Source organism: Leptodactylus fuscus, chromosome 6, assembly GCF_031893055.1.
Source record: "Leptodactylus fuscus isolate aLepFus1 chromosome 6, aLepFus1.hap2, whole genome shotgun sequence".
Taxonomy (NCBI): Eukaryota; Metazoa; Chordata; class Amphibia; order Anura; family Leptodactylidae; genus Leptodactylus; species Leptodactylus fuscus.
The window spans coordinates 22,990,720-23,006,742 of NC_134270.1; the positions used below are offsets into that span (position 1 = coordinate 22,990,720).

General features: G+C 47.9%; 1 protein-coding gene across 2 annotated transcripts in view; it reads right to left on the bottom strand.

Annotated features, from left to right (window-relative positions):
• PRKCA (protein kinase C alpha) overlaps window positions 1-16,023 on the bottom strand; it is a 91,509-nt gene that overhangs the window by 70,143 nt on the left and 5,343 nt on the right. For both annotated transcript variants that reach the window (XM_075279575.1, XM_075279574.1), the window contains exon 2: window positions 15,583-15,614. In XM_075279575.1, the coding sequence (XP_075135676.1) occupies window positions 15,583-15,614 (32 nt within the window). The remainder of the gene's footprint in view (window positions 1-15,582; window positions 15,615-16,023) is intronic.

Consider the following 16,023-nt stretch of genomic DNA (forward strand, 5'->3'; position numbering starts at 1 on the left):
GGAGGGAGCCGAGCAGGGGCCACTTCAATATAATACCAGAGTATTATGAGGCAGAACGCTTTGCTCTCTGCTGCCCCCTTACGGTAGAGGCAGATCCCAGTCAGGCACGAATCCTCACCCAAATCAGATTATGCCTGTACCACCTTGTTTGTGAGCGCCCCGTGGGCTGGCACATCTTGGGCTCCTGCCTGGCGCAGTGTTTACATTTGGTGACGGCTCACAGATGCCAACCTGACGATGAATTCATTCTTTCCTATGTGGCGGGGGCGACGTCTTCTAGGAGCTTTGGGTTTTCTTGTAAAGCAGGAAGAAACACACTCAGCAAAAAGCAAGCAGGCGATGAGGCCTGGAATCCTGCAACAGGGGCTCTTACATACATAATGGGCCCCGTAGAAACACAAGCCCTGTAGCCGCACAGCTACAGAGGACTACTACCATCACCGCCCTGCGTTCTGTCTATGTCACTCAGTCTAACACCCCCATCATACAAACCTGGACAACAGCTCTCTGGATACAGCCTGCAGTGTAAAGAAGGAAGGTATTCCTGCTGCCTGGCACAGCCTTGTAAGGAGTTATTAGGTTGGCACAAACCAAATGATATATATAGCAGAAGGGGTCTTGAAACCTGACAGAAAGATGTTCAACACCCCCCACCCCCCAAAAATGTATGCTTTACCTGTAACTACACTGAGACGACAAGGACTAGGATTATCAAACATTCCTCTGAAAGGGTTAATCGCTCACATTATGGCGTTCCCTGGCATTCCGGGGGCATCAGCTGCGCACACCGATCCTTTAATCCCCTCAGAACGCTGCAGTGTCCTGAAATGCCCAGATGCCACACACTGAAAATATTATCCATAAAGGCAGGAGCCGAGGAAACGACAACATCTACACCCAACAGGCGGGAAATGGGGGGCAGTGATGCACCAATACTCAGGGGGGTACAGGAAAACAACACGCCGAATCTCATAGGGTACAAGAGTGGTACGAACTCTGGGAATGGGAGAAGATTGGGTGTTGTGCGCCCCCTGTGGCAGTGATATATGTGAGTAATTAGTGCTAACGATAGAGTCACATTAGCGTATAGGCGTATCCGCCCGCCATTCTGCATATATCGGCAGAGAAATCGGCAGAAACTGGGAGACCCCATTATAGTCTATGGGGGTCCACAGGTTTCCGCCTTTTTAAGCGGACTAAAGGATGGAAATAAAGGATGGAAACCAAGGACTAGTGTGAAACTAGCCTAAGAGGACATGGCGGGGCAGGCAGTGCTGGGGGTCCAGGGGGCAGCAGGGGACAGACAGTCCTCTAGTGATTCCTCACACATGACATTTTGGTGACCATATGTGTAACCAGTAATAAGAGGAGTAGACCCTGTTCACATTGCGCATAAAGACTTAGTGAGTGTTCTCTGGATGTAGCCGTCGTCCACACAGGATCCTCCGCTCGCCACCAGCAGGGACAGGACATATCATTCATGGCGTCTCGGTACAATGATTCATTTCCTCCACATTCGGCTTCATCAGCATGGAAATTGCTTTTTCACCAAGTCTCTGCTGGCGGGAAGGTGGGGGAGATCAGACGGGCTCCATCATGTGAGCAGGGTCCCCCTTCCTCAGAAGCATCCTCTGCCAGTCAGGCAGTCACCCTGAGGCCGCTCCGCCGCTCATGAAATCGCCTCTTTATTATTATTATGCTCACTTATATAGCGCCTTCATTTGGTCAGACAGATCCCTGGGGTGATGGCATCCATGGCTCTGCAGTATCACATCTGCACTAGTGTGATGCCCAATAACCTGCCCAATAATCCAGGTGACCTGAAGGATTGGAGTTCTCTGGTCCGTTCCTTCCACGGTTCCTAGGTTCTCAAAGCGTTTCTCCTGGTGCAGGGTTATTAGTAGTCGCCCAAATCGTAGCCTAACCTTACCAGCCTGTGATTCTCCAGCTGTAGGATACTACAACTCCCAGCATGCTCAGTCAGACACGCCCGCTCATTATCACACATTGTGTAAGCACTTACAACCAGTAATTTCCTTGCAGTGTGTGAAAACAATGAGCGCTGCTCCGAGGAAGACGACTACAGACAACTACGTCCTGGCAAGAGAAGACATGCAGAATGAAAAGCAAATATCAGCATGGTGGATGCCAGGTGACGTGCCCAGCCCTGCCCATATCGCACCACAAGTGACATACCACACAGGTATAACAGAGCTCATCCTGTTCCTCCTGGTTCCTGTTACGTTACCTCTGTTTTAGGTGGCAGAGGGGGCTTTGGGGCCCCTTCAGGGTCCAGGGCCCTGGTAGTGACTCTCTATAGCTACACCTCTGCTATGGAGTCAATGACACGGGCTCTGTCTCTGTACAAAACTTCTCCTTTAAGAACCAAAACCTAAATCTAGAAAATGGATCCAGAAACTGCAACCTCCAATACACCGACTGAGACCCCCACTCCAACTAAGACCTGCAGCCACCGACAAAAATACTCTGCGCTGCTGGGGACCCGGCCTCTGTCACCGTGTCACTCACGTCTATGACCTCCATATGAGATCAGCACACTCCTCTCTAGAAACACTCTGTGCTGCTGGGGACATTTCTCTAATCGTCTGTTACAAACCTGAACCTCACTATCTGCAGAACATTGCTCCTATATCCTGACAGTTACAATGATATATCCTGCAGATTATTGCACCACTGAGCGCTCTAGAGATCTGCAGAACCTCCTGACAGATGTAGAGTGATCTATGCTGCAGATTACTACACCCACGACCTCTGCAGCACATCGCTCCCATACATTGCGTTACAGGGCGATGCTTTATTGCGGTTTACGGGATAAATAATCTGCAGATAACGTCGGAGGAGACGCTGCGACGCCATAAAAGGGAAAACACTGAACCTTTGCTTGGATTACAGAGAAAACACACTTAGAAGATGTAAACTCTGGGGGTCCCTCGTGACCGACCACTGCCGGCGAGCTGGGGCCTGGTATCTGCTGGGATGGCGAAGCAGAGACGTCGCTCCGCTCTTCTACATCCCAAGCTCAGGGTGTAACTGGAGCTGTGGACTAAATGCAGACTATTATGAAGGGGGGAGGCGAGAACTCAGCCTTACCTCATGCCTCAAGACTCCCCATTACCTCAGCTGACACGGCAGACCTCGCTTAAAGGGACGCACAGGATCTGTGATGGCCGGCAGAGAGTCAGCGCACAGATCTAGTCCTATCTATCAACATCTACACTGATACATTGTAACAAACCCTCAGGGATTTTGACCTTCTTATATGCATGGCTCACAGGGGATTATCTGCACTGATACATTGTAACAAACAAAAACTAAGCAGATTCCCATTCACTGACAGCAAGCAGTAGGAAGCCGCAGTGGGGACTGGAGGGGCCTTTACCATGAAGTCCCCAGTACTGTGGAGAGTACAATTATGGGGAGTTGGGGGCCATTTCCACAGACAGTGCAAGCTGGGAGTTGTAGTACCACAGCAGGCAGCCCGGGACCCTCCCAGACATCAGCTGATCGTTGAGGTGGAGGCAGGGGCACAACCAGTCACTTGTGTAGAGTCTGACGCCCCCTCGGCTCTGCTCAGTAACAGCACAGTTGATCCATTGTAGTCAGTGTCTGACCGTACAGCAAGCAGGGTGCGGAGTAGTAACCTGGTGAATAAACCATGAAAGACGTCATGTCCAGGTACAGACCATGGGGGGGCGCTGAGTCACTGAGCAACACTCAGCGTTACTGTGGCCCCTGGAGCGAACTCATTTAGTGATCGACCACATTGATCCAGCAGAAGAAGGCAAACAACGAGACGGCGAAATTCCAGGCGACTCCTGGAGACAACGCAGCTCAGAAGCAGAGAGCAGGGCCAGGACAGGACTTACAGCATAAAGTACATCCTCCATGGATGAAGGTCTATCCTGAGGACCAGACCCCCTGCACAGAAGGAGGAGAACATAGCTGAGCCCTGATGTCCAGGAAGGTTCAGCTATGGGGGCAGCCACAGGTGTCACCAGTATGGCAGTCACTACAGGGAGAGGTCAAGGAATAATATCCTACATGATCTCCTCTATAGGGGGTGTTCCCCTGATCATCCACCTCCCCCTCCCACCACCTATAGCGTGACTCCTATAGACAGAGCCGCTTGGTGTAAGGGTCACATGACTGCGCTGATTCGGTAGTCAGCCTCACCCTTAGTGAGTAAATCATGCGCGAGAATTCTTCATCCCCACGAGAGCGGCCGAACCCGTCCAGACCATTAATGGTCCCAGATAGAAATCCCAGAAGGGAGGGCTCAGCTCTGACTACCAGATACATCAATGTGAGGCCAAACCTCTGCTGGCTGTCAGCGACTGTGAAGTTCTGAGAGAATCCTCTCACAGCTGAGGCTTTGTTACAATGTATCCAGGATAGATCATGTTACCTGCACTGATACAATGTAACAGATTGTTGCCACTATACATCAGCATCATCTAGACGTCTGCTTGCTATCAGGGAGTAGAAATATTACCATATCCTGAGCCGATCCTCACACAGCTCAGGCGCGGTTACAGTATATCTAGGATAGATGATACAAGTCACCTGAACTGATACATTGTAACAGACAGCAAAGAGGAGAAAGCTTCAGCTGTGTGAGCAGGACGAGGTCAGGATGGGTTTTCTATTCACTGACAACAAGCAGACCTGAAAGACAAAGTCCATTACCTGCTCCTCTGTATGTCTATCTTACGGGGCTCAGAGTCCAGCCCTAAACCCATCACCTGATCACTTGCCCCACAGGTGGTAATGCTGGCCATAGTGCAAGGCTGTACTTCTGGACATGACGTAGGGGGCGCTCTATGCCTTTTATGACACTGGGGAAGCCGCTGACACCTGCAGGCACAACAATGCAGAAGGAATTTCGCCCTGATGATCCAAGTCCAGGTATAATCTGTCACCAGCAGAGATCTGTCTACAGCGCGATAAGGACGGCGACCTTTCTCCCTACCTGTAAACCTGACAGACCGAGCCAAGGAATCCAACCTAACCAGCTCTCCTGCACCGTGGCGACTACACCATGCCTGCCACCAGTCTCTGGAATCACAGCTCCCTCCATGATTAGAACCAGCACTATATACACAGCAGCGCCTCTTAAAGGGCCAGTACGTGCACCTGTATGGCAAATGTATAGTTATCACACCGCAGAACGTATCACCCACAACACCAAGACAGATGCAACACACTAAGCTGTGAACAGGTCTATAGGAGACGGCTTCCCGCCAGAGACAGCCAGCAGAGATGTTGAAGATGAAGGAAGAATGAAGGATTTGCTGAGGGCGGTGAGGGGTCATACATGGGGCGTCAGGACAGATGTGCTAAGATGCTGCTGAGGATCTGGATGGCTGCCCATCTCACGCGGAGCACTTGGCGCAGAGAGCTCGCCGGCCCCCACAAGAACAGTGACCACAATATGTTATTGTTAGCACAGACCCGGCAGACAGCGGTACAAAGAGCGAGTTCTTCCAATGCCACCCTGTGCCAGGGACACCTGATGCCCACCAGAGGGAACAGAATAACAAGCATGGCATGGATGAGATAATAAGACTGCGCAACATCAGCTCCCTGTGATACAGTGTTAGCCATACAAGGGTGTGAAGGGTTAATCACCAAATAAATGCTCTTCCATGTAGAAAGAATAGCAGGGGTCAGAAAGGGGGCACACTAGTGATGGGGTCACCAACAAGCAATGGACAGAAGCCAAGGCCTAGCTCATGAGAACAGCTGTTCTACATACTGATGACATCATCAGGGTCATACTCCAGTCACTTCTAAAGCTGCAATCACAATCTGGCTGAAGACCCCAGGAAAAGGACCAATGTTCCTATAAAAGGGGAAGGGGGTAGGTGGAGAGCATGGCACAGAATTCACTAAACCCCATCCGGGAGGCTCTGAAACTTTAAGTGTCCCTTTAAGATATTACAGCAGATATTACAGTCTCAGCCAGTGACTTTAGCTCTCATAATGCAGTGCTGGTATACGGCCATAACCCGGCCCACAGGACCATCTTGTATAGTGGGAGCAGATAGCTCCATAATCCCAAATATGAAAGAAACTAACACAGCTCTGCTACACCAAGACCAGTACAAGTTCAAAGCGATCTCTGAGAAGGCACTGAGATTATTAAAAGATTTCAGCTCTGAAGGTGTAGAATAGTGAGCGCAGCTCTGGAGTATAATACAGGATGTAACTCAGGATCAGTACAGGATAAGTAATGTAATGTATATACACAACTGTACCAGCAGAATAGTGAGTGCAGCTCTGGAGTATAATACAGGATAAATAATGTAATGTATGTACACAGTGACTGTACCAGCAGAATAGTGAGCGCAGCTCTGGAGTATAATACAGGATAAGTAATGTAATGTATGTACACAGTGACTGCACCAGCAGAATAGTGAGCACAGCTCTGGAGTATAATACAGGATAAGTAATGTAATGTATGTACACAGTGACTGTACCAGCAGAATAGTGAGCGCAGCTCTGGAGTATAATACAGGATGTAACTCAGGATCAGTACAGGATAAGTAATGTAATGTATGCGCACAGTGACTGTACCAGCAGAATAGTGAGTGCAGCTCTGGAGTATAATACAGGATGTAACTCAGGATCAGTACAGGATAAGTAATGTAATGTATGTACACAGTAACTGTACCAGCAGAATAGTGAGCGCAGCTCTGGAGTATAATACAGGATAAGTAATGTAATGTATGTACACAGTGACTGCACCAGCAGAATAGTGAGCGCAGCTCTGGAGTATAATACAGGATAAGTAATGTAATGTATGTACACAGTAACTGTACCAGCAGAATAGTGAGCGCAGCTCTAGAGTATAATACAGGATAAGTAATGTAATGTATGTACACAGTAACTGTACCAGCAGAATAGTGAGTGCAGCTCTGGAGTATAATACAGGATGTAACTCAGGATCAGTACAGGATAAGTAATGTATGTACACAGTGACTGCACCAGCAGAATAGTGAGCGCAGCTCTGGAGTATAATACAGGATAAGTAATGTAATGTATGTACACAGTGACTGCACCAGCAGAATAGTGAGCGCAGCTCTGGAGTATAATACAGGATAAGTAATGTAATGTATGTACACAGTAACTGTACCAGCAGAATAGTGAGCGCAGCTCTAGAGTATAATACAGGATAAGTAATGTAATGTATGTACACAGTAACTGTACCAGCAGAATAGTGAGTGCAGCTCTGGAGTATAATACAGGATGTAACTCAGGATATGTATTGTATGTACGCAGTGACTGTACCTGCAGAATAGTGAGTGCAGCTCTGGAGTATAATACAGGATGTAACTCAGGATAAGTAATGTATTGTATGTATACAGTGACTGTACCAGCAGAATAGTGAGTGCAGCTCTGGAGTATAATACAGGATGTAACTCAGGATAAGTAATGTAATGTATGTATACAGTGACTGTACCAGCAGAATAGTGAGTGCAGCTCTGGAGTATAATACAGGATAGGTAATATAATGTATGTATACAGTGACTGTGTAGGGGAAGGTAAATTCAAACATTAGACTTTTGGTGAGTCCCACCATGCAAAACCTGCTGCAAAAATCACCTTGCGGTTGGGAGAAAGATTTCCTACTCCCATTCACTACAATAGGAGGTTTGGGTGGGATATTCCTAAAGATCAGGTAGACGCTTCATCCAACAGAAAAAACTGAGCATCTGCTTTTCATTGAAATGAATGGGAGGCGGAACGTTCAGCCACAAAAAATCTGCTGTTTGACCCTTCCATAACACATTATTGTGGGGATTCATTGTAGAGGTTAGGTGAATCCATTCATGATTTTTCCTAGACTTTTGGGTGCGCTTCCTCTTTAAAGATTACAGCGGTGCAGACAGAAAAGAATCTGAAAAGAAAGACAAAGACGAGATTATAGAAGAGGAAGTGCGATTAGTCAGAACTCGCCGAGCACTTTCTCACGGAAAACCAAGTAAGGTAAACATGGCTGCGAGCCCTCAATAACGTGGAAACGGAACGTTTTGTGCCATGTGTCAGCGATCGACTGCAGGAAACCGCCCCTGGACCGACAGCGAGGACAACTTCAAAAGGTGCGCAGAGCACACACAGGGGGCGCCACTTCTGGACACGTTGTCACGCTGTGCTTTTGTTAGGTTTGTCGTGGTGATGACCGGGTCACATCATGCTGCAGGGTCATAAATGTCTTGTAGAGGAGTCAATCCTGTGTAAATAAAGGTGGATCTACGGCAAGACGCAAGACTCTAATAAACCGCAATCCTGTCAATCTAGAGGCTGGAACCCTTGACTGACCTAACACTGCACAGCTGAGGTTTTGTTGCATTGTGTTCACTCTAATACAATGTTATGTGAAGGGATTATCTTGCAGGAATTGTCTATAGTAGAGTTTCTCAATCTAGTGCAGTACTACTTAGCGAGAAAAAGTCCCAATCAAGAAACCCTAAAGAAGTGATCACGGCAAATCTTTGTTTCCATCAGGCGTTATGTAACGGTCCCTTTAGTCCCCACATGTAGTAGAATGGCCCCCTAAATGCCCCGCATGTGTATAAAGACCCCCTGAGTAGGGTTGGTCAATTATGACCTAAATCTAAATCACAATTATTCGGGTATTTGACCTTAATTACGATTTATGCTGATATTATTTTTCAATGAATTCCTCATCCCTACCCCCGAGTGTCCCACATGTAGTGACAGTCCCCAGAGTTTCCCCACATGGGGGCAGTGCAGGGGTTCTCAGCCATGGCACGTACCCCCAACAACCGTAGGATGTACTTTGTGGGGTACAAATACCACAGGATGAGAACAACTGGACTAGAGTGCTACACTGTAACAAACCTTCAGCTGAGAAAACTATCAGGTCTGTGCAGAATTTCTGGATTAGCAGATTTGGTGATTGGGCGGTGGGAAATCCCCAGGGCATGGAACGTGTGACTTCCCCCATCGGTACATACAAACCTGTATGTATAATAGGGGAGAGGGCTGACTAAACTTTCCCTGCACCCCCCACCCTCATACCACCGAGAAAACACTAGATCAGTCACAACATCCTGCGGCCACGCTCTTCATGTAGGCTGCAGCACTGCTGACGGGTGAGGGTTTCACTTTTACAGGGTGACATACGCCCGCCTCCCCCCCAGCTCTGGTGTGGGTGAGCGTTCCTTCACTGCTCAGCACCAGGCTAGATATAAATATAGTGGAAAGGCAAATAGTTCTTAAAGGTCAGAATCTGCACAAATCTGCACGGCTGCCAAGCAGGAAAGAGTGAATTCAGGACTCCAGCAGCTCGCCAGCACGTGGGACTGTGACAGAAGAGACAGCGCCCAGCCGGGTACGACCAGAGAGGGGCCACGCTGACACAGGGCTGGGGCCCCAATGACTGGGGAGGCTGTAAATGCTGCAGACCACAAGAGCATCATCAATGGATGGTCCTGTGCACATAGAACGAGCAGATTATATTGTGTGGACCCCAGACCCATACATCTTACCTGCACTGATACATTGTAACAAACCATCAGGGTGAGAACCACATACTACAGAATAATCTCACAATCACACTCACAATATCACAATCTGTATAGCCAGATCCGGTGAGATCCAAGCTGAGACTGTCCATCCTGATACTGCTGTATACTCCTATACACCCCTGTATATTCCTGGGCAGAGCATCAGCACCAAAGACAAGCAGAATCACATTGTACTTAGGATCAGACAGATAGCAACCACCTGACAGAGTATCACAACCATCATCCCTGACCCCAGGAGCTCACAATCTAATCTCAGTCTAATCACAGGATTCCTCATGCTGCATTAACGATTTTTGCAGATTACAGGGTGCCGGCCCTTTAATATCCTCTTGCATGGGGGGCGGAGGGGACTTTGGCCATTTAATACTGAAGAGATGCTCTTGGTTCCCATATCGCCTCCCCAGGGAGCTGTGGATGAGACGGCGCAGTGCCAGCGGAGGGGGACTAGGACTGAAGAGTCACGTTCCTCATAAACATGTGGGAGCACAGAGGCTGGAATGTAGAGAATGAGAGCGCTGGACTCCAATCAGGGGCCCAAGCGACACCTCAGGGACCCCACCCTATAGGTCACTACAGACTGAACTAGCGACATGGAGAGGTCACCAGACACTGGCTGCTACCAAAACTGTCTGTGGGAAATCCATGTCTCACATGCTTTACACTGCAGTACAACTCCATTAAGCCACAGCTATGACCAATGTCTATGACTTAGATGCAGTGCAACAGTAAGAAACCAAAAACTAAAGCCAGCTGCTGTTCAGCTTCATACTTCAGCTCTGCTCCATTATAACACGGTTTTGTCTCCCTCATACTTTACACTGCAGGAGACACCATAACAAAATAATTGATATACAAACATTGGATACAGCTGAAAGTCTACGGCTTGCCAAAGACGCCATGTTCACAGCATCTGATATTGGGGAGACTGGCCTGCACCCCCTGCTGATCGGTATGGATCCTACGCTGCAGATTTCACGTCCTGGGGTCTGCACTACATGTTATACGCTCTGAACAAACACAAAATCAAAGGTTTTGCAAATCTTAAAAAAAAATATATAAAAGCAGCGTTGCATCCAGTGACAATGGCGGCCGGCGCCGATCTCCCGCATGACTCGCCGTTTGATATGGTAAACAGAAAACATTCATATTTATAATCACTGGGGAAAACCCAGATCAAATGGAAGCAGATGAATATGTAGTGGGATGCGGACGGCGGTAACCCATTCAGCACTGGAGCCAGCAGGACCCCCGCCCCTCCCCCATAGGGCTGCCATCTTGTACCGAGCTGTAAAACCTCCAGACCTGCAGATTCATTCCTCATCGCCTGCTTCTCGCTGACAGGGCACATTCCCAGGAAATTTGCTTTACTTTGGCGCCGCGCCCAATTAATTTTTTTTGGTAATTAAATGCACTAATTAGCTGTCACGTATCATCAACATTCATCTTCCAATGAGATAGCAGAAAATAGGGGAGCGGAGGCGGCCGGGGCTCATTAGTCTCCAAAATCTTCTATCGCCTCATTAATTCCCATCACTTTTCTCCAGGATTAGCAAAACATGGCAGCTTCCTTCGAGGAACAGCGCCACCCCTGCCCATGGCACGGGTCTATATAGCAGCGTTAAGGGGTTGGACTGTAATACCTTACACAACCTGTGGTCAGGTGTGGTGCACCCCAAAGACTAAAGCATGCAATGAAATACATGAGCGCTCAACTGGAGCACCCTGAACCCTGTATGTGGTATAACATGCCCCCCCTCACCACATAGGTGCTATGAAATAACCAGTATCAGATGCAGACCACCCCAACCCCCTGTCTATATCATCCCGGGTAAACTCCCACAACTACCCCAGGCCCTGGATCTTATAATATCTCAAGTGTGAGAGATGAACAGAAATCAGCAAACTTCGAGACCCCCCCGACACCACGGCTGCTAGGAACGTGGGCTCTAGTACTAGAGGACAGACAGAGCATTGTTCTAGCGGGTGTATCATGTGCTGCTGCTTCGTGTCAGAGACAAGTTATACACTAAAGCCTGCTCTACCTGCAGCCTCAGAATAAGCAGATAACGTTACTCTCCTGACCTGCTCTCATTAGCAGAGATCACAGTCTCAGGATTATAGAACAATGGACGGCTACAGGGACATCAAAGACTGGATTAATTAGGATCCACTTATCTCTAATCATCTCTGATCTACAATTAAAGCCACTCGGCAAGGAAAACTGCACAACACTGCGACCTGATGTGAACAAACACTAAACCGTGCCAAAAAAAAGCTCCGATTATGGAACATCTCAGAGGGACGGGAGAGGTGTATAGGGTATAGAAAAGCTCAGAGGGACAGGAGAGGTGTATAGGGTATAGAAAAGCTCAGAGGGACAGGAGAGGTGTATAGGGTATAGAAAAGCTCAGTGTGACAGGAGAGGTGTATAGGGTATAAAAAAGCTCAGAGGGACAGGAGAGGTGTATAGGGTATAGAAAAGCTCAGGAGACAGGAGAGGTGTATAGGGTATAGAAAAGCTCAGGAGACAGGAGAGGTGTATAGGGTATAGAAAAGCTCAGTGTGACAGGAGAGGTGTATAGGGTATAAAAAAGCTCAGAGGGACAGGAGAGGTGTATAGGGTATAGAAAAGCTCAGAGTGACAGGAGAGGTGTATAGGGTATAGAAAAGCTCAGAGTGACAGGAGAGGTGTATAGGGTATAGAAAAGCTCAGAAGGACAGGAGAGGTGTATAGGGTATAGAAAAGCTCAGAGTGACAGGAGAGGTGTATAGGGTATAGAAAAGCTCAGTGTGACAGGAGAGGTGTATAGGGTATAAAAAAGCTCAGAGGGACAGGAGAGGTGTATAGGGTATAGAAAAGCTCAGAGTGACAGGAGAGGTGTATAGGGTATAGAAAAGCTCAGTGTGACAGGAGAGGTGTATAGGGTATAAAAAAGCTCAGAGGGACAGGAGAGGTGTATAGGGTATAGAAAAGCTCAGAGTGACAGGAGAGGTGTATAGGGTATAAAAAAAAGCTCAGAGGGACAGGAAAGGTGTATAGGGTATAGAAAAGCTCAGAAGGTCAGGAGAGGTGTATAGGGTATAGAAAAGCTCAGGAGACAGGAGAGGTGTATAGGGTATAGAAAAGCTCAGGAGACAGGAGAGGTGTATAGGGTATAGAAAAGCTCAGAGGGACAGGAGAGGTGTATAGGGTATAGATAAGCTCAGAGGGACAGGAGAGGTGTATAGGGTATAAAAAAGCTCAGAGGGACAGGAGAGGTGTATAGGGTATAAAAAAGCTCAGTGTGACAGGAGAGGTGAATAGGGTATAGAAAAGCTCAGAGGGACAGGAGAGGTGTATAGGGTATAGAAAAGCTCAGGAGACAGGAGAGGTGGATAGGGTATAGAAAAGCTCAGAGTGACAGGAGAGGTGTATAGGGTATAGAAAAGCTCAGAAGGACAGGAGAGGTGTATAGGGTATAGAAAAGCTCAGAGGGAAAGGAGAGGTGTATAGGGTATAGAAAAGCTCAGAAGGACAGGAGAGGTGTATAGGGTATAGAAAAGCTCAGAGTGAGAGGAAAGGTGAATAGGGTATAGAAAAGCTCAGTGTGACAGGAGAGGTGTACAGGGTATACAAAAGCTCAGTGTGACAGGAGAGGTGTACAGGGTATAGAAAAGCTCAGAGGGACAGGAGAGGTGTATAGGGTATAGAAAAGCTCAGAGGGAGAGGAGAGGTGTATAGGGTATAGAAAAGCTCAGAGGGAGAGGAGAGGTGTATAGGGTATAGAAAAGCTCAGAGGGACAGGAGAGGTGTATAGGGTATAGAAAAGCTCAGAAGGACAGGAGAGGTGTATAGGGTATAGAAAAGCTCAGAGGGACAGGAGAGGTGTATAGGGTATAGAAAAGCTCAGAGGGACAGGAGAGGTGTATAGGGTATAGAAAAGCTCAGGAGACAGGAGAGGTGTATAGGGTATAGAAAAGCTCAGAGGGACAGGAGAGGTGTATAGGGTATAGAAAAGCTCAGAGGGACAGGAGAGGTGTATAGGGTATAAAAAAGCTCAGAAGGACAGGAGAGGTGTATAGGGTATAGAAAAGCTCAGAGTGAGAGGAAAGGTGAATAGGGTATAGAAAAGCTCAGTGTGACAGGAGAGGTGTACAGGGTATAGAAAAGCTCAGAGGGACAGGAGAGGTGTATAGGGTATAGAAAAGCTCAGGAGACAGGAGAGGTGCATAGGGTATAGAAAAGCTCAGAGTGAGAGGAAAGGTGAATAGGGTATAGAAAAGCTCAGTGTGACAGGAGAGGTGTACAGGGTATAGAAAAGCTCAGTGTGACAGGAGAGGTGTACAGGGTATAGAAAAGCTCAGAGGGACAGGAGAGGTGTATAGGGTATAGAAAAGCTCAGAGGGAGAGGTGTATAGGGTATAGAAAAGCTCAGAGGGACAGGAGAGGTGTATAGGGTATAGAAAAGCTCAGAGGGACAGGAGAGGTGTATAGGGTATAGAAAATCTCAGGAGACAGGAGAGGTGTATAGGGTATAGAAAAGCTCAGAGGGAGAGGAGAGGTGTATAGGGTATAGAAAAGCTCAGAGGGAGAGGAGAGGTGTATAGGGTATAGAAAAGCTCAGAGGGAGAGGAGAGGTGTATAGGGTATAGAAAAGCTCAGAAGGACAGGAGAGGTGTATAGGGTATAGAAAAGCTCAGAGGGACAGGAGAGGTGTATAGGGTAGAGAAAAGCTCAGAGGGACAGGAGAGGTGTATAGGGTATAGAAAAGCTCAGACTGACAGGAGAGGTGTATAGGGTAGAGAAAAGCTCAGAGGGACAGGAGAGGTGTATAGGGTATAGAAAAGCTCAGAAGGACAGGAGAGGTGTATAGGGTATATAAAAGCTCAGACTGACAGGAGAGGTGTATAGGGTATAGAAAAGCTCAGAGGGACAGGCGAGGTGTATAGGGTATAGAAAATCTCAGAAGGACAGGAGAGGTGTATAGGGTAGAGAAAAGCTCAGAGGGACAGGAGAGGTGTATAGGGTATAGAAAAGCTCAGAGGGACAGGAGAGGTGTATAGGGTATAGAAAAGCTCAGAAGGACAGGAGAGGTGTATAGGGTATAGAAAAGCTCAGAGGGACAGGAGAGGTGTATAAAAAAGATCAGAAGGACAGGAGAGGTGAATAGGGTACAGAAAAGCTCAGAGGGACAGGAAAGGTGTATAGGGTATAGAAAAGCTCAGAGGGACAGGAGAGGTGTATAGGGTATAGAAAGGTTCAGTGTGACAGCAGAGGTTTACATGGTATAGAAAAGCTCAAAGTGATGAGAGGATTACAGAAAAGCTCCGAGTCACAAGCGAGGTTTACAATATATTGGGCCCTGACAAGGCTCTGAGATGCCTCCTGGACAGAACTGGGCAAACATCACAGTTTCTACATCCACTGACACTGGGAACAACTAAACTACTAACACAAAACTATCCTAAAAAACAGCACAAGAGATATTTAGCGCCAGAGATTTATTTTAGTAAAAGGCACAACAATTGTAGTGCCAAAAAACTGTCTGGCATGCAGCGTTTTAGACTCTGTTACTTGTATGGCAAAGGGGTGTGGCTTCACAGAAAGGGGCATGGCCTACCTTGCAATGGTGTGGTGCAATAATACACCAACTAATATGAGGTGTAATGTAAGACCAGACAGTGCAAGAGTAAAACAGATTTATCAAACACACAATTTAATAAATCTGGCGCAGTTTAGTCTCGTCTAAGTTTGCACTATGTAACCTATAGACGGTACTGACAAATCTGCCCCAGTGTCCGAAAGATCCACAAAACTCACAGATCAAGAGGGGGCAAAATACCACATTAAGCTGGAGTATGGGGAAAAGACAGGATGCGGGCAGAGTCTCGAGTGTATGGAGAAATCATGAGCCGAGGGGGTGATGGCCAAAATAGCCAGGAACATGGACAAATCTTATTTTCTGTTTCTAAGTCACACTGCTGCAGCAACTACGGGGTTAGTCATACAGTGGGAACATGGTCTTACCTTGACACTGAAATCCCTGCTTTCCGAAACCCCTAAAACGACAAAAGACAAGAAGATTTATAGTGATGGGGCAAAGAAATGTGTGAAATTTCACCCCACATCTTACCCCTCACAGGTCCCACAGTCAGACAGCAACAAAATCTGAGCATTAGGAGCAGATCCCCTGGATCCAGACTGACCGGAGGAGGAAAAGACCTGACAAAAGTGAACCCCAATCCCCCCAATTGTCAGCATGTCACCGTCCTGTAACACCCCCCGCCCCCCAATTGTCAGTGTGCCCCCCCAAGTGTCGGCGTGCCCCCGCCCTGTACCCCCCCAAGTGTCGGCGTGCCCCCGCCCTGTACCCCCCCCCCCCAAATGTCGGCGTGCCCCCGCCCTGTACCCCCCCTTCCCAGGTGTTGGCGTGCCCTCGTCCTGTACCCCCTAAGTGTTGACGTGCCC